Source organism: Lepidochelys kempii, chromosome 5 (assembly GCF_965140265.1).
Source record: "Lepidochelys kempii isolate rLepKem1 chromosome 5, rLepKem1.hap2, whole genome shotgun sequence".
NCBI lineage: Eukaryota > Metazoa > Chordata > Testudines > Cheloniidae > Lepidochelys > Lepidochelys kempii.
The window spans coordinates 121225935-121250681 of record NC_133260.1 but is presented as its reverse complement, the minus strand read 5'-3'; the positions used below and the strand labels follow the sequence as shown (position 1 = coordinate 121250681).

General features: G+C 48.7%; 1 protein-coding gene across 4 annotated transcripts in view; it reads right to left on the bottom strand.

Annotated features, from left to right (window-relative positions):
- Positions 1-1914, bottom strand: part of UGCG (UDP-glucose ceramide glucosyltransferase) — a 35089-nt gene extending 33175 nt beyond the window's left edge. For 3 of the 4 annotated variants that reach the window (XM_073345622.1, XM_073345623.1, XM_073345625.1), the window contains exon 1: positions 1618-1913. In XM_073345622.1, the coding sequence (XP_073201723.1) occupies positions 1618-1715 (98 nt within the window). In that variant the 5' untranslated portion in view covers positions 1716-1913. Of the gene's footprint in view, positions 1-1617 lie in introns of all 4 variants that reach the window. The other variant, XM_073345624.1, reaches the window with a different exon arrangement.
- Positions 1915-24747: the final 22833 nt, after the last annotated feature.

Sequence of the window (24747 nt, the reverse complement as noted above, 5' to 3'; positions counted from 1 at the left end):
GGGGCGGGCTAGGTTGGGGGCAGGTCCGGCTCAGGGGATCCAGGTGTCGGGTGGGGGCTAGGTTGGGGGCAGGTCCGGCTCAGGGGATCCAGGTGTCGGGTGGGGTGGATGTGCACGCGCTATCTCAGAGTGGGTCCAACTCAGGGAGCCAGTTGTCGGGGGGGGGGGGTTTGATGTGCGGGGGGAGGGCTAGGTGGGGGGCGGGTCCGGCTCAGTGGAGCCAGGTGTCGGGGGGGGCCAGGTGGGGGGCGGGTCCGGCTCAGGGGAGCCAGTTGTTGAGGGGGGGGCTAGGTGGGGGGCGGGCCCGGCTCAGGGGAGCCAGGTGTCGAGGGGGGGGCTAGGTGGGGGGGCGGGCCCGGCTCAGGGGAGCCAGGTGTCAAGGGGGGGCTAGGTGGGGGGCGGGCCCGGCTCAGGGGAGCCAGGTGTCAAGGGGGGGCTAGGTGGGGGGCGGGGCCCGGCTCAGGGGAGCCAGGTGTCAAGGGGGGGGCTAGGTGGGGGCGGGCCCGGCTCAGGGAGCCAGGTGTCAAGGGGGGGGCTAGGTGGGGGGCGGGCCCGGCTCAGGGGAGCCAGGTGTCAAGGGGGGGGGGCTAGGTGGGGGGCAGGCCCGGCTCAGGGGAGCCAGGTGTCGGGGGGGGCCAGGTGGGGGGCGGGTCCGGCTCAGGGGAGCCAGTGTCGGGGGGGGGGGCAGGTGGGTGGCGGTCCGGCTCAGGGGAGCCAGGTGTCGGGGGGGGGGAGGGCCTGGTGGGGGGCGGGTCCGGCTCAGGGGAGCCAGGTGTCGGGGGCGGGCTAGGTGGGGGGCGGGTCCGGCTCAGGGGAGCCAGGTGTGTGTGGGGGGGCCTGGTGGGGGGCGGGTCCGGCTCAGGGGAGCCAGGTGTCGGGGGCGGGCTAGGTGGGGGGCGGGTCCGGCTCAGGGGAGCCAGGTGTCGGGGGGGGGGGGCTAAGTGGGGGGCGGGTCCGGCTCAGGGGAGCCAGTGTCGGGGGGGGGGGGCCAGGTGGGGGGCGGCTCCGGCTCAGGGGAGCCAGGTGTCGGGGGGGGGGGCCAGGTGGGGGGCGGCTCCGGCTCAGGGGAGCCAGGTGTCGGGGGGGGGGCCAGGTGGGGGGCGGCTCCGGCTCAGGGGAGCCAGGTGTCGGGGGGGGGGCCAGGTGGGGGGCGGCTCCGGCTCAGGGGAGCCAGGTGTCGGGGGGGGGCCAGGTGGGGGGCGGGTCCGGCTCAGGGGAGCCAGGTGTCGGGGGGGGGCCAGGTGGGGGGCGGGTCCGGCTCAGGGGAGCCAGTATCGGGGGGGGGGGCGGCTCAGGGGAGCCAGTGTCGGGGGGGGGGTGGATGTGCCGGTGGGGGAGGTTAGGTGGGGGCGGGCGGGGCAGGGCAGAGCGGTTCCCCGCGAACCAGGAAAGGGAGGCTGCCCAGGCGAGAGGCAAACGACGCTCCCCAGAGGGAAGTGAATCAATCAGCAATGCCCCCGCCCGTTCGCTCCCGGGCCGGGGAGCGGGGAGCGAGCTGCGGCGAGTCCACCTCAGCGCCCAGGGGCAGGCGGTCGGGCCGAGCCCCCCTCGCTGCTGGGCGGCGCCGCCCCGGGGGAAGCGGCGAGGACCCCGGCCCAGCCCCGCGGCCGCACTTACGTGTAGATGATGGACATGAAATGCATGAGCCACAGCACGACGAAGAGGATGAGCCCGAAGATGGCGAGTCCGTCCAAGGCCAGGGCCAGTAGCGCCATCCCCCCCCCCGGGGGCCGCGCACGCCGCGAGAAGCGCTGGCCGGGCCGCTGCGACCGCCGCCGGCGCCTACTCTCCGCAGTCCCCTCCTCGGTCCGCGCCCGCCTGACAGGCCGCGCCGCGCTCCACCCGGCCACTGCTCGCGCACTGAGCGAAACGGCTCGCCTCGCGCGGGCACCCCTGGGCCGCGCCGCGCCGCCCCGCCCCGCCCCTCTGTCACCCGCCAAGGCCACGCCCCCGCTCGTCGCCCCGCCCTCCCCCGCAGTGACGCCATCCGCTTGGCAGCCCCGCACCGCCCTGCCCCTCTCCCTGTCTGCAGGCTGCCGCGGGGTGTCTGGTCTGAGGAGGGCGGGGCGGGAATGAGGGGCGAGGATCCCCGCGGGGGAGGCGGGCGTCACGGCGAGGGCGGCGGTGATGTCACGGCCCCGCGAGGAGCACTGGCTCGCAGAAGCTCCTCCCTGCTGGGAGCCCTGAAGGGGGGCAGGGGAGCTGGGACGGGAGGCGACAGAGGAAGGTTGGGAGAGGGGGGAGCTGGGAAGGGAGAGGGGACAGAGGAAGGAGGGGGAGCTGGGGGAGGGGAGCTGGGGGAGGGTTGGGAGGGGGGAGCTGGGAAGGGAGAGGGGACAGAGGAAGGAGGGGGAGCTGGGGGAGGGTTGGGAGAGGGGAGCTGGGAAGGAGGGGGAGCTGGGGAGGTTTGGGAGGGGGGAGCTGGGAAGGGAGAGGGGACAGAGGAAGGGGGGGAGCTGGGGGAGGAGGGTTTGGTCAGGGGGAGCTGGGAGGGGACAGAGGAAGGAGAGGAGGGGGAACTGGGGAAGGAAGAGTTGGGAGGGGGACCTGGGAAGGGAGAGGTTGAGAGTCAGGCTGCCAGGTGTTTGGTTTTCGACCAGAACGCCTGGTCGAAAAGGAACCCTTGCGACTCTGGTCAGCGCTGCTGACCGGGCTGTTAAAAGTCCAGTCGGCAGCGCAACGGGGCTAGGGCAGGCTCCCTGCCTGCTGCAGCTCCTGGAAGCAGCAGCATGTCCCCCCTCTGGCTCCTATGCATAGGGGCAGCCAGGAGGCTCTGTGCGCTGCCACCACCCCAAGTGCCAACTTCACTGCTCCTATTGGCCAGGAATCGTGGAGCTGCCGGAGGTAAGCGCGCACAGGGCCTGCAGCCCTGACCCCCTCCCTGATAGCAGTCAGCTCTGTGTTCTTGAGGAACCAAGGTGCAGTGTCCAGCCTGTCTGACTCCTGAAGGACGCCCCCAGCCTCTGCTTGAACCAAAACTGATCAGAAGAAAGATTTACAGAAAGCAATGAAAAGGCGGTGGGAGACACACCTAAATGCCTCCTGACAAGGGTGACAGGATTAAGGCAACTCCCCTAGCTTCATCTGCATCAAAGATGGGACAGGGAGGCATCTCTATTAGCATACAGAATGGAGAACAGAGATTCCAAGGCAAGAACCTCGCTGAACTCTGAGACCAGAAAAGCAGGGAAGCATTGAATGATGGGGCATCTCTGCTCCAGATGTTAGTGAACCTACGCCAACTCAGCTCAGCAGTTATCAGACCAATTCTAGTAATGAATCCTTGGTTGATATCCAAATACAGAAGCTACCTAATTACATTGTGAGCTCCCTTGAAGGAATACTACCCATAGCCAGTAATGATCAATTCCTATTGTCTAGCCTAAGGAAAACCCTTGAGTCATCCGTTTATCCATAAACAAATCTAGTGTTCTCCCTTGAACCATTGTTCCCTACAAAAACCCCTACCCACGCTCAAGTAAGTGTTCTGATGCCTGGATCCAAACTCTGTATGAGTTGCACTGGGACTTCATCTTCTGACTGATCATGCTGGGGGCTCAGCCTGGCTCCAGCACTCAGGGCCCTCAGCTACCACCGGAACCCCGACCAGTTCAATCTTCGTGGAGTGGTGAGACCCCAGCTCTCTCTCTCTCTCTGTTTTCTTTTCTACCTCAGGTATAACTTTTTTTTTAACCCTGACTTGTGTGATCAGGTATAGTTTTCTATATCTGACTTTTGTAATCTGTAATAATGTAACTGTTATGTTTGTTTGGCTCCCCTTGTGTGGTTATTACTGTTATTCAATAAATAACTTTTATGGTTAAGCTGGTTGCTTCCTTCCTTCTCTCTCTCTCTGAACTTTAGTCTTTTGTGTTTTTGGCTTCTCCATTTACTCTGCAGCAACACTCCTCTTACCTAAGCTAAAGATCCCTATAGCGCCCCAAAATACTGTGGGGTTTGCTCATCAAGTGGGTTACTACCAGAACAATCATAACGTGGAAGTGGGGATAGGGACATGCTGAACCTGGGACATATAAGGGTGGCAGCCTGGAAGTGCTGTTTGACCCAGTCTGCTCAGGCTTTCTCTATTCCAGTGTGGTACCTGTGGCATATAAGGGTGGCAGCTTGAAAGTGCTGCTTGGCCCAGCCTGTTGAGTCCAGGGACATATAAGGGGTCAGCTTGAGAGTGCTTGCTCTGTTAGTGTGTGTATGTGTGTGTTTGTGTTCCTCTGATTCTGGGGTGGGAGGAACCCAGTCCTGGGGAACCTAGGTCCTGCAGGATAGCTCCATTGGGAGGGGACTTGCAGAAGGGAGAAGTAGAGCTCCATATGAAAACACAAGTGACACAAGTAGTACATTGATAGAATTACAGACCCCCCCAGAAGAGTAACCCTAATAAATGAGTGTACCCCAAAGTAACAGGCAAATCTTGTAACATCCTGCAGCCCTGATTCCCCTCCCACGCTCCAAACCCCTTGATCCCAGCCCAAAGCACCCTCCTGCACCCCAAATCCCTCATCCCCAGCTCCACCCCAGAGCCTGCACCCCCATCTGCAGCCCTCACCCCCATGCCCCAACTGCCTTCCCCAGACCTGATCCCCCTCCTACGCTCTGAACCGGAGCACCTTCCTGCATCCCAAACCCCTCATCCCCAGCCCTACCCCAGAGCCCACACCCCCAGCCGGAGCCCTCGCGCCCCCCCCCCCCCCACACACACACACCCCAACCCCCTGAGACAGCCTGGTAAAAATGAGCAAGTGAGTGAGGGTGGGGAGAGCGAGTGATGGTGGGGGGGGAAGGGGGATGGAGTGAGCAGATGGTGGGGCCTTGGAGAAGGGCCAGGGCAGGGAGCAGAGCAAGGGTGTTCGGTTTTGTGCAAGTAGAAAGTTGGCAACCCTAGTTGAGAGAGGGAGAGCTGGGAAGGGAGGGACAGAGGAACGGGAACTGGGAAGAGGGGTAGAGGCAAGGAGCAGAGTGAGCGGAGGAGGTGGACGTGGGAAGGCAGGGGTAGGGGAAGCTGGGAAGAGAGGGGCCAGAGGAAGCAAAGAAGGGGGAGCTGGGAAGGGATGGTTGGAGGGAGGGAGGGGTGTATAGCTGAGGCCCTAGACTGGTGCTCTAATATGGGGAGGGACAGGGATGGCAAAACCTGTGAACAAACCAGTATTAAATAGAGGAATGGAAGGGGGAGGCAGGGGACACAGGCTGTGGGAAGCTAGAGATTGAGAAAGGAGAGAAAGAAAGAGAGAGAGCTGGGTAGGTGTGACTGTGAAGGATATTCAAGCAGGTAGTTACGGCATGTTACTCATTTGTAAAGTGACCTTTTAAAAATCTTTATAGGAGGTTCTAAAACAACATTTATTGCAAGCGGAAGGTGCTGCCTTGGCAACTGGGAGAGCAAAGGCTTGTACGCATAGAACAGGTGCTATGCAAGCACCAGGGTTTCGAGTTTGTTCAGTGAATGGGATGATCGCTGATGTCATCAGATCACATGACAGATTTTTATTTGAAAGCAAATTTTAAACTCTGCTTATGAGATTATTCAAACAAAATACCCCTGGAAATAACCAGACATTCGCTAACCTATGCCATCCTGTCAGTATGTCTCATCCTGGTTCTGAAGGGTAACTTAAGTCTTCAGATATGCTGGTTTTTCTAACAAGGGTGAAAATAGATGTCAGTTATAATGTGAGGTTTCAGAGGAACAGCCGTGTTAGTCTGTATTCGCAAAAAGAAAAGGAGTACTTGTGGCACCTTAGAGACTAACCAATTTATTTGAGCATGAGCTTGTGGACAAATAAGAACTTTATTTACACTATTAATTTATAGAGTCACAACTAAGGTTGTGAAGCGATTAAAAATCACAGTTTTAATCGCACTGTTAATAATAGAATACCATTTATTTAAATATTTTTGGACATTTTCTATTGTTTCAAATATAGGCTCAGGGCGCCGCGCTTCAGCCCCCCCGGGGTGTGCGCTGTGGGGCTCGGGGCTCCAGCCCCCCTCAGGGTACACGGCTTGGGGCCCAAGGGGCTGGGCTCCAGCCGCTCTGGGGCTCCAGTCTCCCTCGGGACTCCAGTTTCCATTGGGCCACACGGCTCCAGCCCCACCCGCTGAGCTGCAGGTTTGGGCCCCTTCTCCCCCACCCTGCAGAGCTGTGGACTTGGGCTTCTTCAACCCCATTGCCACCAATGCCTCCCTCTCCACCCAGAGGTATGAAATTAACATGTTAATTATCTTTTCAGTTAATTGCAGGTGTTAACTGCAATTAATTGGCAGGCCTAGTCACAACGTATGGCTGTTACCAGCCTAGGCTAGATTTGAACTGGTACCCTGTAGGTAAAAGGCACTTTAGCACAATACTGGTCCTCGGGGCCATCCATTCCATCCCATCCCATCCTGTTAGACAGTATTTATATTTGCTCCCTCTTTTGTTGTAATTTATATCTTTTTCAAGGGGTCTTTATTCTGCACCCAACAGCTAATCAGTATCTATATCATATACTTACATTTATACATGATTGATACAGTGAACGTTATTTTTGACAATGGAAGCTTTATTCGCTTCCTGGTCCTGAGGTCGGAGAGTGCCCTTTGGAGATAAACTGAACGTGGCACACTGAATGAGCAGGTGCAGAGCTACAGCCCTATTTGGTATAATTTCGGCAACTTGAAACCTTAGAAAATGCAAAAGGGGGAAGGATGGTCTTTTGAACTGTGAGTTAGGAAATTAGGGTTTAATTTCTGGTTCTGGCATAGACTTCCTCTCTGACTTTTGGCAAGTCACTGAGTCTCCCTTTGTCTCAGTTCCCCATCTATCTATGAAATGGGGATAATAGTACAACCCAGCGTCACATGGATACAGTATTGTGAAGATAAATTAATTCATTTTGGTGAGACACTCAGCTACCATCGTGGTAAGGACCATATAGATGAATAGGTGGTATTACTCGGCAAAGTAATAATGTAAAAACGTTAGTGTTGGGTTCCCTGGTTATTGTTTCTCAATTATTTCTACATCAAACATACTCAATTTAAAAGTAACTTTTTTTTCTACCTACCAGCCCTGGAAACTCAGAATGATTCAGGATGGATTCTTTCCTTCCACACATCATCACCAGTAATAACAGTTAAGGCTGAACTAAGCATTCACATGCACCTGTAGAATCCCAGGGTGAGATTGTGAGTCCTGTGACAGCCCATGAACACTAGTGCTGGATTAGACAGGGGCTGTAAAAGCCCTGCAGTCAACAGAAATAATTCTCCTGACACAGGCTTATCAGTCCTTCACAGGCTCCATTGCAAACCCTGGCCCAGAGACATGTTGTGAGTAGCACTATGAGGATTGTGGGTGGTACCGGCCGTGCTGCTTATTTACAATCCAATACAGGCTGCCATAATTTACACAGGGGGCCTTTGCAGCTGCCAGAGCGGTCTGGAACCAGGAGGGTACACTTCCTTCTCTGGGTCTGCAAGCATTTTTTGGAGATGCAGCACAGAATCTCACCCTCATTGTCTTCAAACTGATTCAAATGAAATCAACGTGATGCACACATAGGAATAGACTTCAGTTTGCATTCCTTTACCTGTGTTAGTACTAAAGGGTTCACAGAAGTAAAAAGCAGTAAATATTTATTTTTGTCACTATGCTTGATCGATGACTGCGATACATAAAGGGAACAGGTTCGTTGACTAAGAAGGTATCGTTTGTTACGTCGTTTGTGACTACGGTGATCAGGTGTCCGGTTTGTGACCAGAACACCCAGTCAAAAAGGGGTCCTGGCAGCCAGGGCCGTTGACTGTCCAATTGGCGGCACCGCACAGCAGGGCTGGCAGGCTCCCTGCTAGCTGCCGTGCCGTGTGGCACCCAGGTTGGGAAGCAGCCAGGATGTCCAGCTCCTAGCCTTAGGGGCGGCCACAGGCACAGCTCCCCTTGGCTGGCTCAGGGTAGGGGAAGAATAAGCGCGACTCACAAGTGTGCAGCAGGTGGATGTTGAGAGGTTGTGTGGCATGCGCCTCTCCCACTGCTGTCCGGCCCTCTTCTCCTCGCGCGGCTAGGCTCGAGCTGCGGCGTGTGCCCTGCGGCGAACCACAGTCTGTCTGTCACCCCAGTGCCGGCACCCAGGAGTTCGAGGTATGTGCATACCCATCTCCAAGTGCTGAGAATGGGGCTGCGCCCCCATCCCCCTCACTACATCCCTTTCTGCCCCAACCCCCTCACCCTCGTCACTGCATCCCTCCCTGTTCCCCCCTCCCCACCCCTCCATCCCTCCGTCACTGCATCCCTCCCCACCCCAACCCCCCATCCTCCTTCACTGCATCCCTCCCCGCCCAACTCCCCTGCACGCCCATCCCCCTCACTGCATCCCTCCCCGTCCCAACCCACCCCCTCACTGCATCTCTCCATGCCGCAACCCCCCCCACTCCCGCCCCCATCACTGCATCCCTCCCCGCCCCAACCCCACCGCACTCCCGTCCCCCTCACTGCATCCCTCCCTGTCCCAACCCCCCCACTCCCATCCCCTGTCATTCTATCCCTCCCTGTCACGCCCTACACCCCCATCCTCCGTCACTGCATCCCTTCCCATCCCAACCCCCCTGCACTCCCATCTCCCTCACTGCGTCCCGTCCCATCCTCCACATCCCAGCCCTGTACCCCTTACAGCGCTCTCCCACCATCCTCTCCACCTCCCAGAGCCACCACCCCCATGTCCCTCACCCCCTACAGCCCTGCACCCCATTCACCTCCATACACCGCTGCACTCCCATTATGTCCCTATACACTCCTGTGCCCTCCACATCCTCATGCACCTATAGCCTTCTGCCTCCCCCTGCATCCCGATCCACCCCACATACCCCCCCACAGCCCCTCCTCTCTCCTTCACTGCTCCCTCTCACCCCCCACCCTGCTCTCATCTTTGGCCTCTTTCCTTCCCCAGCCTCTTCCCTCCACCCCACCTCCAGCCCCCATCTTTTCCCCTCCAGCCCACCCTCCTCCCTTCCTGGCTGGGTGATTTAGGCAGCCCTTGGAAAAGTGTAGGCAAGTGTGTGCACTGTATGTGTGTAAGAGACTGTATCTTTGTGTCGGGAGGTGCGTGTATTGCCACATGTGTGTATACCTGTGTGAATAAAATTTGCAGCCTACCTCTTTGACTTTTATTCCTTTTGCTGGCTTGCGCAAAAAAAAAATTGATGACATAAAATGTGTGTGTATTCATTTCATAACAAGTTTTTAAAAGAGAAGGGAACTCCAAAAGAAATGTATTATTTCTTAAAAAGTGAATGTTGTTGACTAGTAATTGCAGAAGAGCCAATGTATCCTACATTTCTCCCCAGCTTTGTCTAGCTACGTTATAAACTCTTTCTTTTTATGTGTATGTCCGGCACCTACCACCCTGGAGCCCTGAGCTTAGTTGGGGTCTCTAGGCTCTAAACAACCATTGTAATTAATAAATAATGTGGAAGTACATGTGTTAGTGCATGTTAGATACACGTGTGTATCTGCATGTAGGTGTGAGAGTCAGTTTCTACAGATTTAATTATATAGGTATCTGGACAGGTGTGCATTTCTGTGGTTGTGCTCTATGGATTTGGATTTGGGCTTCAGGAGAGGGCCTTTAATGGACCCATTGTAGCTGTGATAATGTGTGCTCCTAATTCCACACACAAAATTACAGTAACTTCAGTGAACAAAAAACATGGAGCTGGTTACGAAAAATGGGAAGAGGGGAGGGAAAGAATCATGAAAAACGTTGTGAAATTTCATTTTTTTTAAAATTACCCTTTTTGACTATTTTGCTGCCAGCTCTAACGTCCTGTAACAAATTAAACCTGAACTTAGTATAATACATCTGTCAAAACAATATATATGCCTGTTTGGGCCTTGCAGTGAAAATGAGCACATGAGCGAGGGTGGGGGCGAGCAAGCGACAGAGGGAAGGGGGATGGAGTGAGCAGGGGTGGAGCCTCAGGAAGGGGCGGGGCCTCAGAGAAGGCAGTGGACCAGGCAAGGGTGTTCAGTTTTCTGGAATTAGGAAGTTGGCAACCCTATTTGTGACCTGAAGAAGAGCTCTGCATAGCTCAATCGCTTGTTTCTTTCACCAACAGGAGTTGGTCCAATAAAAGCTATTACCTCACCCACCTTGTTTCTCTTGTTTGTACAGAGATACTTGTCAGAGTAGAACCACCCATTAGAACTTTAGGTTTGAAATTTCTACAATCTGAGCCCGAGGAGAGTTGTATTTACAAAATATACACTCAGGCCCAGAACCACAAACTAAAAGTTATGAGTTTTTTTTTTACTTCCATTTCTCTAGGAATATTTTTCCTTTGTCATCTTGGGGACCTCAATTATTAATTTAGATTAAAGAGTACCTATAAATACTGCATAAGAGCTCAGCTAGGTTTAAGAATATAGTATATTGATTTCAAAGGGGTTTTTTTTCAAGCTAGGCACCATAACACTTTGAAATTTAGCACGAATGAAACTTAAAGATGTTCTCATAATTAATGAGAACTAGGAAGCAGAGATTTCACAGTTATTATATATATATAAAAAAGGGATCTCATGTGGTGTTGACAGGAGAAAGGTTGGTTAGATGAATTTATTTTTAAAAGAATTAAAAGCTGTTCACTCCAGACATAAGAATGGGTGAAGAATCAGTTCTTCATGGAGCCAACAGCACTACAGTATACTTCCAATTATCTGAATAGAATGGGGGATTTTATTTGCATAATTGGGAGTTCAGATAATTGAAGGAGCAGGAGCCATTCAGCAGTGGTGCAGCATTTCCCTTCTCCTGCTTATCGTCCTGGCTGGAGCTCTCTGCTCTATTATCCGATTCTCTGCATTATCCAAATCCCTTGCTTATCCTCCAGCATGAAATATATGCTGCAGAGGGCATGTATCTCATGGTGGGGGACAAGGAAGGGACTTGGATAATGCAGAGGTTTGGATTATAGGGTTTTGGATGACTGAGAGTATCCTGTAATTGTATCTCATGTCAAGGTGGCAGTTTAATGTTCAGAAACCCAGCGAGGACTTACTTACAGAAACCCAGCAAGGACTTACTTACAGACAGCCCCCCAACCTGAAGCAAATACTCACCAGCAACCACACACCACTCAACAAAAACACTAACCTAGGAACCTATCCTTGCAACAAAGCCTTTTGTCAGCTGTGTCCACATATCTATTCAGGAGACACCAGCAAAGGGCCTAATCACATCAGCCACACTATCAGAGGCTCGTTCACCTGCACATCTACCAATGTGATATATGCCATCGTGTGCCAGCAATGCCCCTCTGCCATGTACATTGGCCAAACCGGACAGTCTCTACGTAAAAGAATAAATGGACACAAATCAGATGTCAAGAATTATAACATTCAAAAACCAGTCAGAGAACACTTCAACCTCCCTGGACACTCAATTGCAGACCTAAAAGTCACAATTATTCAACAAAAATCTTCAAAAACAGACTCCAACAAGAAACTGCAGAACTGGAATTAAGCTTGAATAAAGACTGGGAGTGTATGAGTCATTACACAAACTAAAAACTATTTCCCCGTGCTAATTTTCCCCATACTGTTACTCACACCTTCTTGTCAACTGTTTGAAATGGGCCATCCTGATTATCACTACAAATGTGTTTTTTTCTTCTCCTGCTGATAATAGCCCATCTTAATCGATTACTCTCATTAGAGTTGGTATGGCAACCCCCATTTTTTCATGTTCTCTGTATATATATATATATCTTCCTACTGTATTTTACACTGCATGCATCTAATGAAGTGGGCTTTAGCTCACGAAAGCTTATGCTCAAATAAATTTGTTAGTCTCTAAGGTGCCACAAATACTCCTCGTTCTTTGTGATGGAATGTTAATTCCATTTTGTTAGCAGCTCTCTGGACACAGCTGCCACTCCTGGCTTGTATCTTTGTTGAAGAAGAGGTCTGTGAAAGCACAAAAGCTTCTCTCTCTCTCTCCCCAACGGATGTTGAGCCAATAAAATATATTACCTCCCCACCTTGTCCCTCCTGTATATTGTTTAGGTGAACTATTCCTAATTAAATACAGAAATGTTAGAATATAGCTTTGTTGGGGCCTAAAGAAATATTAAATCCAATGGAAGTCCCCCATGCAGCCACCCTAATGGTGGATTGTGCATATATGGGAGCAAGCAAATTATAGACCCTGAACAAGCTTGTAGGACTTTGAATTCATAAGAAAACTATTCTTAGAACACTGCAAAAAGATCGTGTATGTGTAGATGAATATACACATATATTAAATGACTTGGGTGACTGACATCCCTGGCTAACTTTTCTGTGGGATGCTCAGAATCTTGGTCCTTCCAGGTTCCTCTTTACCTATCACAATGAATCATATTCCTGTTTCACATATGTCTGTAAATCTGCAGCCACACGAGGAACTGTGGGTGGGGCAGAATGGTCCCCACATTCCCCTGCCCCATTTTGGCTCCCTTCCACACTTGGGGAAATACCACTCCACAGCTTCTCCATACCTCTGGTTGTAGAAGGTCATTCCAGGGTGCTATTCAGCCATGTTGGAACATACCATAGTCCTTGTGTTTCCACAACTGCTTCCATATATTACTACTTCTTGTGGTGGGAATAATGTGCAGTAGGAGTTGTGCATAGGGTTGTGGGTAGCCAGAATACAGACATAAATTAGCACTGTGTCATGTTGATTTCTACCTTTTGAAGGGGATAGGGGGAAGCAAAGAGAGGCAGAATTTTGTCCTAAATATAACTGGTGCTTGCCCCAGTCCCAAAACTATACTCTCAAGCTGCTCTGTATTGTATCTTGTTATATAGATACCACACATCCATCAGAATTAACTTTGTCTTTGCTTTGAAATTAAATTTTGGGGGGGTTTTTTGTAAGGCTTTGTATGGCTTGGTCCTGCCTATAACTCCCTTGCCATTACTCTCCAGCTTGCCCAATCTTTACATCGTCTCGGTCCCTGTATTTCCTTCCACTCTCCCCTCCCTGCCTGTTATCATGGTGCTCCCAATACCTGGTACTACATTCCTTGGCTTGTGTACCAAGCATGCTCATTCTTGAAATCGTTCCTCCAAACAGTCTAATTCCACCTTGCTTGCTGCCCACTGCTGACTACTCCTCTTGTACTGTCTTCTCCCTTCTTGCCCCTAGGTTTCTGCTTTAAAAAATCATCACAAAGTTTATGGTTTGCGTTCTATGTAAGGTGATGTGTGTACACATCTATTTAACCTTCATCTCACCTTTCCCTACTCCTTTTGCTTTGCTTTTATAAAATCTGTAAGGTCTTCAGGGCAGGGACCATGGCTTCTTTTTAAACTTATGTGAAGCACTGCCATTTTTGCACTTCAAACATGTATATTATTATTTATTATTACTGTTATTAAAGGGTCTTATAAGGTTTAGTTCTGTCAACAGCAGTCAAGCTACTTCCAACCTCTGTTGATGGGGGAACAATAGCAGCCCTATGAGTCATTTTTCCATGATAGGCAGGACCTTTGTTAAAACACTGCCCTCTGAAGGTTAGCATCCATAAATAGCTGCTGTACCTACACATCACCATACTTTATTCCCCATTTCCAAGAACAGCTGAAAAGAAATCAGTGTTTTCCTTCCCAGACAGATGCATTAATTACTTCACTATCATCTCAAAGATATAGACTAAATAAAATGAGTTTCATTTTGCTCTTAAGCTCAATGTAAGGAACAAATGTTCTTATTAAATCATTTCATCATCCTCTGCAGCAAATGACGAGCCCCACACAAAACCCAGCCTGGGAGAAAACAGAACACCTTTCTGCAGCCTCACTTTATTGCCAGCATAACTTGTTCATTAGTCAGCACAATGAGAAAAGAGGTGAAACAGAGGTTGGGCCGGGTAGTTCCACGTAGTAATCTAAATCACATGGTAGAGACTGCCAGAGAGTCCTAATCTTTTCCATGTGAGAGGGTTGGTTGGTTGTTTTTTCCCCATGAGTTTCATGTGAATGCTTCACGGGCAAAGAATCAGACCCGAAGTGTGGAGCTGGATACGAGATGAAGGCTAAGGAGAATAGGAGAACATTATGTACTATTCCTTCTCTCGCTTTTTGGTCAATGGGATAAGTTTTAAAAAACATTCCCTTGCTCCCCAAGTTTGAAAAGTTGACCCTTGTCTGTTTAAGGCTCATAAAGCAAACAGTCCCTTTAATAGCTAGGTCCATTTGCAGGTGTATCCATAGAAGTTTGAATGCTGAGAAGAGCATATGAGAAAATGTAATTCTATTTTATTTCCTTTCGTGATCACAAAGCATTTACATTGATTATAGGGAGAGCTGTGAAACCAAAAAGGGACTTTGGGGGGGAAAAGTGAGGGCAGCTGAACCTTGCAGCAATTGCTGTAGATGGGGGATTATTCATTGCACATAATATATTCAGTTCGTTATTTCTGTTCATGAATTAGCTAAAGAACAGTCTTTGATTTTTTTAAAAACGTTTGTTTGTTACCTGACACTATTCAGTATCCAGCCTAATATGGATTATCCATGAATTATTCACTTTGACCATTGGCTTTTTGTTATTTGTGCCATGCGATTGATCACATAAGTCATGTGATATTGTTTCAACTCCCTAGCTGGATGACTCAAATATCCATGTGGGTATTTGTGAGATTTTCACTTATTGCAAACATTTCTGCAAACAAAATCACACATATAAACTTTTTCAGAAAACAAATTAAAAGGGTTGCTAACCCTGACAAAGCAAATTCATGGGTTTCACTCAAATTCATAGGAGGCCCACTCCTGATTTCACCTCTCCTGGCTCTTGGCCCCTCTGAGCTTTTTCTGCCCAGGATTTGAACCTATCCCATTGAGGTTAACCAATTGAATACCCAGTCAAGAACCTTACCTCCAAATCTACTGACTTTCCTCTTGTAATGAAGGTCTTCTGCTTGGTCATGGGGACAGGAACTAAAGGGGTATGACAAGGGCTGGAAGGGGAGCCAATGGGGGTTTGGCTTAGGACAAAGAGGGCAAGGGCTGAGGCCATTCACCAGCAGGGGAAAGAACAAAGTTGGGAGCAAGCATGGAAAGGGGTGGTTCCACGCACAGAATCAGGAGCTAGAAGGGGTGAACTGAAGGGAAAGGCCAAGGACTGAAAGGGGAGGATCAAGTGTGGGTCCAGAGAAGTGATGACATGGCTGGACATAGCATCACTGGATTTAACATCGTTCTCTTTTATAGCGATCGATATTTTATCATCCTGTCATTGTGATTTGCCATTTATTAGCACTGTTAATGTATGCGCCCTTTAGGAGCATAAACATTCACATGCTAAATATTTTTCTTAAAATTCTGCAGATGTGTGTGCACTGAATTTGTCTCTATGACTACATCCACTTTAGTAAGTTCTAATATGGGCATTCCAGAATGTGCTTTCTAAATAAGCATTTTATTAATTATTGTTATTGTTATTATTAAGGGCTTTAAATCGTTCAGTTACTGAATAAAAAGTCTCCTAGAATTACAGGGACATTATGCGTCAGCTGCAGGTAATGGCAGAATATTGCATACAAAATAAGTGTGTTCAGTTGTTTGCTTCTTTTTTTCCTCCACTGTGAAATTTCTGTATTCATGTTTTCCAATCTTTGCTTTTCCTACATTAATTAAAATATAAAGACAATTTATAACATAGCCTGAAGTAAAAGGACATTGTCAAGGTTGTGAGAGGAAAGTTGCAGTATTCATTTGGCTGTCCAAGGCATTATATTTGTTACACAAAAGAATCCATCTCAACACACATTTTAAAAATATTTGTAGAAACACCTGAGCTACCGTCATATTTTAATAAAACGTGAATGGTTCTAGTGTCTCTCAACGAGTGCAGCCATTTTAAGCTGCTTTCAAGCAGGAATTCCACTTAAGCTCTTAACTTCTCTGTGCTTCAGTTTCCTTGTTGGCACAATTGGGCTAATAATACTGCCATACCTCACAGGAGTGTTTGTGAGAGTAAATTAATTGTTTGCAAAGCACTTTCTCGCTTGGAAGATTTACTAGAAAAGTATCCATAGAAAATATAAATATTAAACCACTATTTTTTTAAAAAAATTAATTAAATGACAGAACTTACCTAAACCATCTGTGAAATTCTCGAGCTTCTCTCCTGCTCTGACATTCCTTTGTTCCAAACTGCCAGCTGAGAGTCAAGAAGGTGGCTTCCTCCTTCTTGAGCAACTTTCCATTTTCATTATGCTTAACAATTTTAAAATGATTGGTGATTTGCACTTTTCTACCCCCACATAAAGTGATCATATGTGTAAGCAGTGTCAGGGTGAGCTCCACTCTGACATCTGGTGGTGAGGTGTGGCAAGTTGTGGAAAAGAACTTCAAGGGCTGATCTCATTTGCATAGGCACACCCACCCCGCCTAGAATGAGGCCATAGCTGCCCAAATGGTCACTTTGGCTGCTGTGGGATCCCCAGTGTCTCTGTTATTGGGGCAGGAAGAATAAATTGTTATTACCCTGATTATGGGAACTGTGCTTGGAACTGTACTTGGCCTTTTGTTATGATGGAGGGACTCACCATCAACTACGTAGCACTCACTAGGCAAGGGTCATGGGTTCCAAAACTCTGTGAATTGAGAGAGGCTGGGGATAAGTATTAATACTTGGTGGCATGGGCCCCTGGGTGAGGGCCTTATATGCTAATTGCACTTCCTTCTCTCTCCACTGTGGAATATCAGAGCTAATTTTGATTTTATTAGGAGTCTAGTTATATGTTGCTGAGCTCACTTTGGGCTAATGGTGCACCAGCACTGAGGCTCCCCTACTACGAGCTGAAATCACTGAGCGTTGTGTTAAGTAGTGGGGGAGCCTGAAGATATATTGTGGAGAAGTTTGTGGGACAGCTGGAGTGCCTTGTGGACAGGCTGGTGGAGCAGTTCATGGGATGGCGGGAGCTGCTGGTGGGACATGGAGCGGAGCAGTTCGTGGGACGGTGGGAGCAGCTTGTGGGCCGTGGAGCTGAACGAAGCAGTTCATGGGGCAGCTAGCGGAGCGGAGCGAAGGCCTATGGAGCTGTGGGGCGGTCAGCTTCAGATCATGTAAGGTACCTTTTACCCCCGCCCCCATCTCCACCCAGGTTGGGAGGTAAAGCTCTGCAGATAAACTTTTGAACTCTGGGGCTGCCCTGACCAGGGACAGAGACTTTTGGGTCATTGGACTTTTGGGACTTTGGGGTTGCTGGACTCAAGAACCCAAGGGGAAAGGCATGCCCCAATTTGCTTGGGGTGGGTTTTTTGCTCATGGGTTGTGTTATGAATCCTGTTGGTGGTGTTTCCCCAACATAATGCCACATTGTTTCTCTCTGTTATTAAAAGGCTTTTTGCTACACTCAGACTAGGTGCTTGCGAGAGGGGAAGTATTGCCTCTGGGAGGCGCCCAGTGGGGGTGGTATATATTTGTCCCAGGTCACTGGGTGGGGGCTCGAGCCAGTTTGCATTGTGTTATTGGAATGGATCCCCTAGATATTGAACCCGGCCCTTGTTGCTGCCAACTCTGACGGGCAGAAGGGTTACATATGGTTTTAAAACAAACATAGGTTTTCCTTCACATGAACCTTCCTCAACAAAACCTCAATAAAGGGGAAATTCATCCCTGAGACAAGGGTTAGCACAAAACCTGTGCACCACGAAAGGCCTGTTTTGAGGGTTTACATGGGACTTGAAATGGTGCAGAGACCTTGTGCTGGGTCTTTCCACAGGGTTGAATTCTGTCCTTCTCTCTTCACTTGAATGGGGCAGGCTCAGTCTCCAGCCCACCCCTCCATGGCAGGACCTGATGTGGCCCCAGGGCCTCCCACTTTCCAGAGCAGGACCCAACTCCCCCTACCCCCGGGGATAAAATGTAATAAAACAAAATCCCCCCACTTCCCCAATTCAAAATGTTATATGAAAAAGTAAAGAGAATTTCACTAACCCCACTCACTCACAAGCACAATGCATGTGTTACAGTCTGTGGTATGGATATCTTCAGGACCCAATCAAGCCTTGAGATCCTTTCTCCCTCCACCTACCACTCCCACCCAGTGCACCTCAATTAACACAACTGTCACCTTGTGAGGAAATACTTTTTCCACACAACATGTAATTCAGCTGTGGAACTCATTGCCATAGGACGTTGCTGAAGCCAAAACTTACTTAAGGTTCAAAAAGGCATTGGCTAGATCTGTGGATAAGAAGAACATCCAAGATTACAATTGTTAATGCTAATGTAAATTCTGGAAGGGATATTAAACCTCATGTTTTGGGCTTTACACCAATCTCTAACTATTTGGGATCAGAATAAAACCTAATTGTGGGGCCAGATTATCCTAATGAGAGGTTTCTTGCATCTTCCTCTGCAGCATCTGGTGCTGATGAGTATCAGAGACAGGAGGAGATGGACTTTGAGTCTGATCCAGACCAGCAATTCCTATGTTCCTGTGCTCAAAGGAGAAGCAAGTAAGGGGCGACTACACCCACTGTGCTCCACAGCCCCAAGGCTTATGGGTTGCCGTCTGGAAGGCTTAGTCAGCCTCTCACCATGTACGCTGCAGCATGTGTTAAGCTGGGGTGGATGACGTTCCGCGTAAAGGAATGCCATCTTGCTCACAAAGGGTCTGATCCAAAGTCCACTGAAATGAATGGAAGCCCTTCCATTGACTTCAGTGAGCTCTGGATCACATTTTCCCCAGGAGTACCCTGCGCTATCCTGTCCTATAGCAGCAGGATATCTACTGGCAGTTTGCACCCCTCCCTCCCCCCCCCAGCACCCCGGGTTCCCTCCAGACATCTTGGGCAGGATTTAAACTTTGGTATTTATGACTATCGGGTCCATTCAACTTTCCTTCTTTTCCATTTTTTTTTAAAGCGCTATTGTTTAGGAGCCGCTGCTGGGTGCTGAGCAGTGGCTCCTAAATAGACCCAGTGGCTATGTTCCTGCCCCTTTTCTTGGCTGTTAGCCAAAACACTGCCACCTACCTCACAAAGGACAGAATGTGGGCGGTGGCTGCTATAGGGCCAGCCTTAAGGAAAATGATGCCCTAGGCGAACTTATATTTTGGTGCCCCTAGCCCCTGTGGGTGCAGGCCCCCCCCATTACCCTGGGCCCCTGTGGGCTTCCCACTCCCCCTTTGCCCCAACCTCTGCATTCTCCTCCTGCCTCCCATGCACCCCTTCCGCCCAACCCCTGAACTGTGTCCCCTTTGCCCCTAACCCCTGCACTCCCCCCTTAACCCCTGCATCCCTCCTGCACCCCAACCCCTGCATCTCCCTCCTGCACCTGCAACCCATGCACCCCCTCCTGAGCCCCCAAGTCCTGCACCTCCCTCCTGTCCCTCTCCTGCACCCAAACCCCTGCACCTCCCTCTTTGCCCCCAAACCCTGCACCTCCCTCCTCCCAACCAGTGCACCCCCTCTTGAGCCCATGTGGGGAAACTGACCAGCATTGCTGCTCGCTTCTCCCCCCCGACTCGGAATGCTGCTCCTCCCTGCAGTTCTAAGGGACTGTGAGGGGGGGAGCGAGGAGCGATATCAGGGCTCCCTGCACCCAGATCACTTTTCCCACCTGGTCTGCATAAGGGTAGGGCAGGGCGGCAGAGCAGCAGCTGCTGATGCTCACCTCACAGCCCAGCCCAGGTGGGGAAAATGACCTGAATGCACGGAGCACTTGATGTCACTCCTCGCTCTGCCCCTTCCCAGCCCCTGAGTGGGATGAAGAGAAACATTGGGGGGAGGGGGGACGAGCAGTATCTGTCACCAGAGTGTCACTGCTCCCGCCCCATGTTCCTCCGCCAGGCGGAAGCAGGGAGAAATCTGGGTGCTTCTCCAAGTGGCGCTCCCCAAGGAGCAGTTTCTGACATTACACTGGCACCTCACACCTCTGTGCTGCCGCACGGCTCCCCCTTGACCACCAGGCACCCTGGGCAGCCACCCCATTGGCTCATCCCTGAGACTGGCCCTTCCAGTATCTGCTTGCTCTGACTTTGCATGGGATGTCAATTTCACCTAAATACCTCCTACTGACTGGAGCTGGTGTGACTTATCTGGCCTAATGATCACAGGAAGTTTCAGTGAACTATTGAGACTTCCTGTGGTATCTTGAAACTAACTCAATGTTATGTAATAGAACAAATTTCCTTATTCATCTGAATGTACAATTACTGTGACTTACTGGCAAGAGTGAAATGGCTTAGAAGGGAACAAGTAAGCATTTGGTCTAGACATGCAAAATTCTAAAAATAACCAGCCACAATATTTCTGAGCCCCTAGTTCTACTTCACATTTACACCACACTGATCTATTTGAAGAGCTTTGCAAACTCAGGGTCAGATATGGCCACACTTAATCACATGGCATAGTACTTTATTCTGCAGGTGTTTCCACTGATGAAAATGGGATTGCTCACAGAGCAAGCTACATCCTGAAAGTGGAGCTAGTAAACTGACGGTCATTGGGCAATATTGCTGAGAACAGAATGAAGCAATGGGCTTTCTCAACGGGTAACAAAACCCCAAAGCTGTCTGGCCAGATTCAGGCATTTGACCACTGACTTACACACTAGTGGCAGTGTGCTTAAGGTAGCTCCAGAAATGATTGTCCACCATGGCTCCCCAGTGAACAGGGACACAGTGCAGGTTCCTCCAGGTGTGGGGCAGAAAAAAAGTGGGATGGGATCATAGCATGGAACCAAACTGCCAGAAGCTCTGATTCTAACTTAGCTGTTGCTCAGTGAGTCTAGGAATGGGGGTCGCAATGCAAAAAGCTTGCATTCTCCCTGGGGACCCAGACAAGTCCACTCCCAGGGAGCTGTTTGGATTGGACACATCGTATGGATCTCTTCCCTAACTGGAAGAGTGTAACTATTAAAAACAGGTTTCCAGTGTGATTCTTAGCTACACATTTGAAACTTGTGTCCACAGTAATTCAATCATATTTGAATACAATTTGCTGATTGGCTCATAAACCTGCTCACTAAAATATTAATGGACAGCAAACAGAAAAGGCGTGTGAACAGTCAAAGAAAATTTGGTTCAGAAATGTGAAAGAATAATTTTTCGCAGCATTCCCCTAATTCCAGAAAAGACAGAACACATAGCTCTCCCTTATTTTCATATGGCTACCCATACCAGATCATTTTTTTTAAAAGCCATCAGGACAATTAACCAAGTTCTGAATGCAGGAGTGGTTGTGATAGGGTATCCTATGCATTAAATATAGAGCAATGCAATGTTTGACTATCAGCAAAGCCAAAAGTCAAAGCACAGAGTCTTAGTAGATGTTATTCATAATACCTAATAAACATGACTCGAGAGCTGAATCAATGCTCTTTTTGATTACAGAGAATATTAACCACAATGGGCTAGTTCCTCAGCTGAGGTAAATTGATGCAACTCCATTTTCTCCAATGCAGCTATGTCATATTATATCAACTAAAGATCTGGCCCAAATTTTTTTAAAAAAATTGAAATGAAAAAAGCATTCCCAAACCATGCACCTAGAGCAGAGGTTCTCAAACTGTGTTCTGTGGACCATCAGTGGTCCGTAAGCTCCATTCAGGTGGTCCACAGATAGTTCCCTCCAAGGTGCGTGCCTGGGTGGCTGCACACAAGAAAATGAAGGGCCACCCACTTAATTAGTGGAGCCACACAGGCATGGCTCCACTAATTAGGTGCCTGGCCCCTTGGAAGATGCACATGTAAGGTGAGGTGGTGGCCTTGGGGGGAATAGGAGGTAGGTGGGAGGGGAAAGTGGGGTGAGAAGATGGGGTGGGGGAAATTTGGGATGTGCAGGGCTGAAGCGGCCAGAGAAAGAGGTGACTTTCCCCAGTTCCAGGGCTGAGGCTGCCGGGGCGAGACCCGCCTCCTTCCCAGCCCCAGCTCAGGGACTGCTGCGGTGTGGGAGAGAGGGCACCTCCATCGCATTAGAAAGGTAAGAATACTGATATTAATATATGAGTTGTGTGCTTTTATTTGTAGAACAAAAGCATTTTAATTATTATTTTTTTAATATAGCATTTTTATCTAAAGTGCTTTACAATAGTTAGCTAACGGTACAAACAACGTTTGGAAAGATCATTAAGTGGTCCACCAAGACACTCAGCAATTTTCCAGTGGTCCATGGGAAAAAAAAGTTTGAGAACCACTGACCTAGAGCATCCCTTTGAAATGTTCTGGTTTCATCCTCTCAAGTTTTAAAAAACCTTCAGTAGATATGCTCTAGGGATACATTTAAAGCACAGTAGATCCATAACCTGCTTTTGTAACTCCCACTGAGGTCAGTATCTGAACTGCAGGATTTGGTCCTCATCTGTATCTAGCATTGATCATTATAGCTTTTTGTGATCCTTTCCCACTTCAGCTATATTAATAACAATTAAAAATCAATTTCCCATATAAATGTAATTAAACAATGACCTTTCACTTAACAAATCAGGCCGTTTCCTTATTGACAGTGAACACTTTCAGCTTTTCATGTATGAATTTCAATTATTTGTAGTTTTTGTGGACTATTAGGAAACTAATTCACAAGTCCATACAATACGCCTAATTTGACAAATGTGATCTCAAATTTTATTTATTGCAACAAATATGCTAATGGTATACAAATCTTCTGAGTTCATTGTAATTATTATGTATTTTGTTTCTACTCAAAACTGTATTACACATTTTGCAGAACAACTCAGACTGGTCCATGCCTCAAAGAACTTCCAGTCTAGATTTCAGATATGGCACAACATGGGAGGACAACAAACAAAGAAAAGGAGGCTCAAAGGGAGACGTAGGATGAAGATTATTACAAAAGTACTATTTATTTATATTAAATTAGTGCTTAGAGGCCTCAGTAGAGTATCCAGTTTGCTAAGTGCTCTGCAAACATGTAGGAAACACCCAGATTTTGCAGTCTAGATCACACAGTTCTGCACATATCTACAATGCATATCTTGATGGTTCTAGTTCCAGTAATTCCTGTAGTCCCTCAGATATGATTATTGACATTTCACTCCATATTCTTTATGAAAATATGCTTATGATATGAATATGACATAACTGATATGTACTTTATGCAAGATGGGTCTTGTAAGGTGTCATTGGAAAAGTAATGATACACTAAATATGATTATTCAATTAATATGCATATATCGTTTCTGTAGCTAAAGTTAGAAATATGGACTATGTAACAATTACAACTGGGTGTGTATTGGGAAGAAACTCACCAGAGGACAGGCCATCAAATTTAATGGAGTGGAGATGTAATTTCTTCCCAAGAGTCATCCTTTGTGAATTGATGCTAATAACAATAATCCTCTTCTGTACTTCACACTGTATATTATATATTGATCCAGGTTTTGGTTGGACCACCTAAGAGACTTTTGATGTTCTCTCCAGTGATCATCTCTCCCTAAATATTTCACTATTCCTAGTGTCTTTGTGCTCTTTTCTGCTACCTTCTTCACGAAGCTCAGCCCCTCACATTTACTGGTTCCAGGATGCGGCAGGAGGTCCTTCCATCTTGGAAGTGACTTCCCATTCTGTCTCCTCAGGCTGATGCTGCCCCACAACCAACTATTACTTGCCGATCCTGGTTGAGCACACTGCAAATCCATCTCCTCGGTCACCATGCTACTTTACATCCATGGTCACAGGTTCAATGCTCACTTTGAGCGTGAAAGAGCTCTAACACAGGGCCAATGGGCATCATTAAGCTTGATCGAAGAAAGAAGGTGGAGAGTCCTATATTAAAGTATGGGACTTCAGGGCATATCAGTTCCTCAGTGGGAGAGAAACTGATGATAGAGATTTAGCATAATCCTCCTAGTCTGTTCAATTTACAACCTGCATGGGATTTGGAGGGAGGACTACAGGTTGCAGGAGGGAAGTGTTCGGAAGCAGCACCAGAAAGTCAGTCTGTATGCACATAGCCAGAATGCTAGCTGCTCCTGCAGAATCTCTGTAAATGGCTCTCATATTAAAGAGCCAGTTTAGTTTTACAAGCATGGAGTCCTTTAATGGTATTACCCAACACATGGTAAATGAAACACATGCTATGCAGACAAGCCCTGCTTATCTTGAACAGAGACAGCATAAACAGCAGCAAAGCTCCACAGAACCAATTCCACTATCAGGGTTCTAACTACAAGGCTTGTATTCCCGTCCTTTTACCTATATCTTTCTTGTCTAAACCTGTATCTTGGTTTTAGCACTCCATCCCAGAAACTCCCCAGCTCACTTCCCACCACTGCATTTTCATTATCATTATTATAACTAGATAAAGCAAGTGTCAATTATCTCCAACTGCCTCTCAACCAAACCATCATTTTTAGGCTGATTTCTCATAAGCATTCCTGCAGAAGTGGGTCTTGAAGAGGGATTTGAAGGAGACGAGAATAGTGACCTTACAGATCACTTCCGGAAGGGTATTCTGTGCATAAGGGGCATTGAGGAAGAAGACACAGAGATGGGCATGTGACAAGCTAACACGTAGATGGTGCTGTCATTTTTGGTGGTTTGGTCTCCAGCTCTGTATGTGGAGCTTGGACCTGAAAGCTAAAAGGAGGTTTGATAAAAAATGCCCCATAGAAATCTGAAATATCCCATTGTGACGCTTTGCTCCATATTCTTTATGCAAATATGCTTATGATATGAATATGACATAACTGAGATGCACTTTATACACAATGGGTTTTGTAAGGTATCATTGGAAAG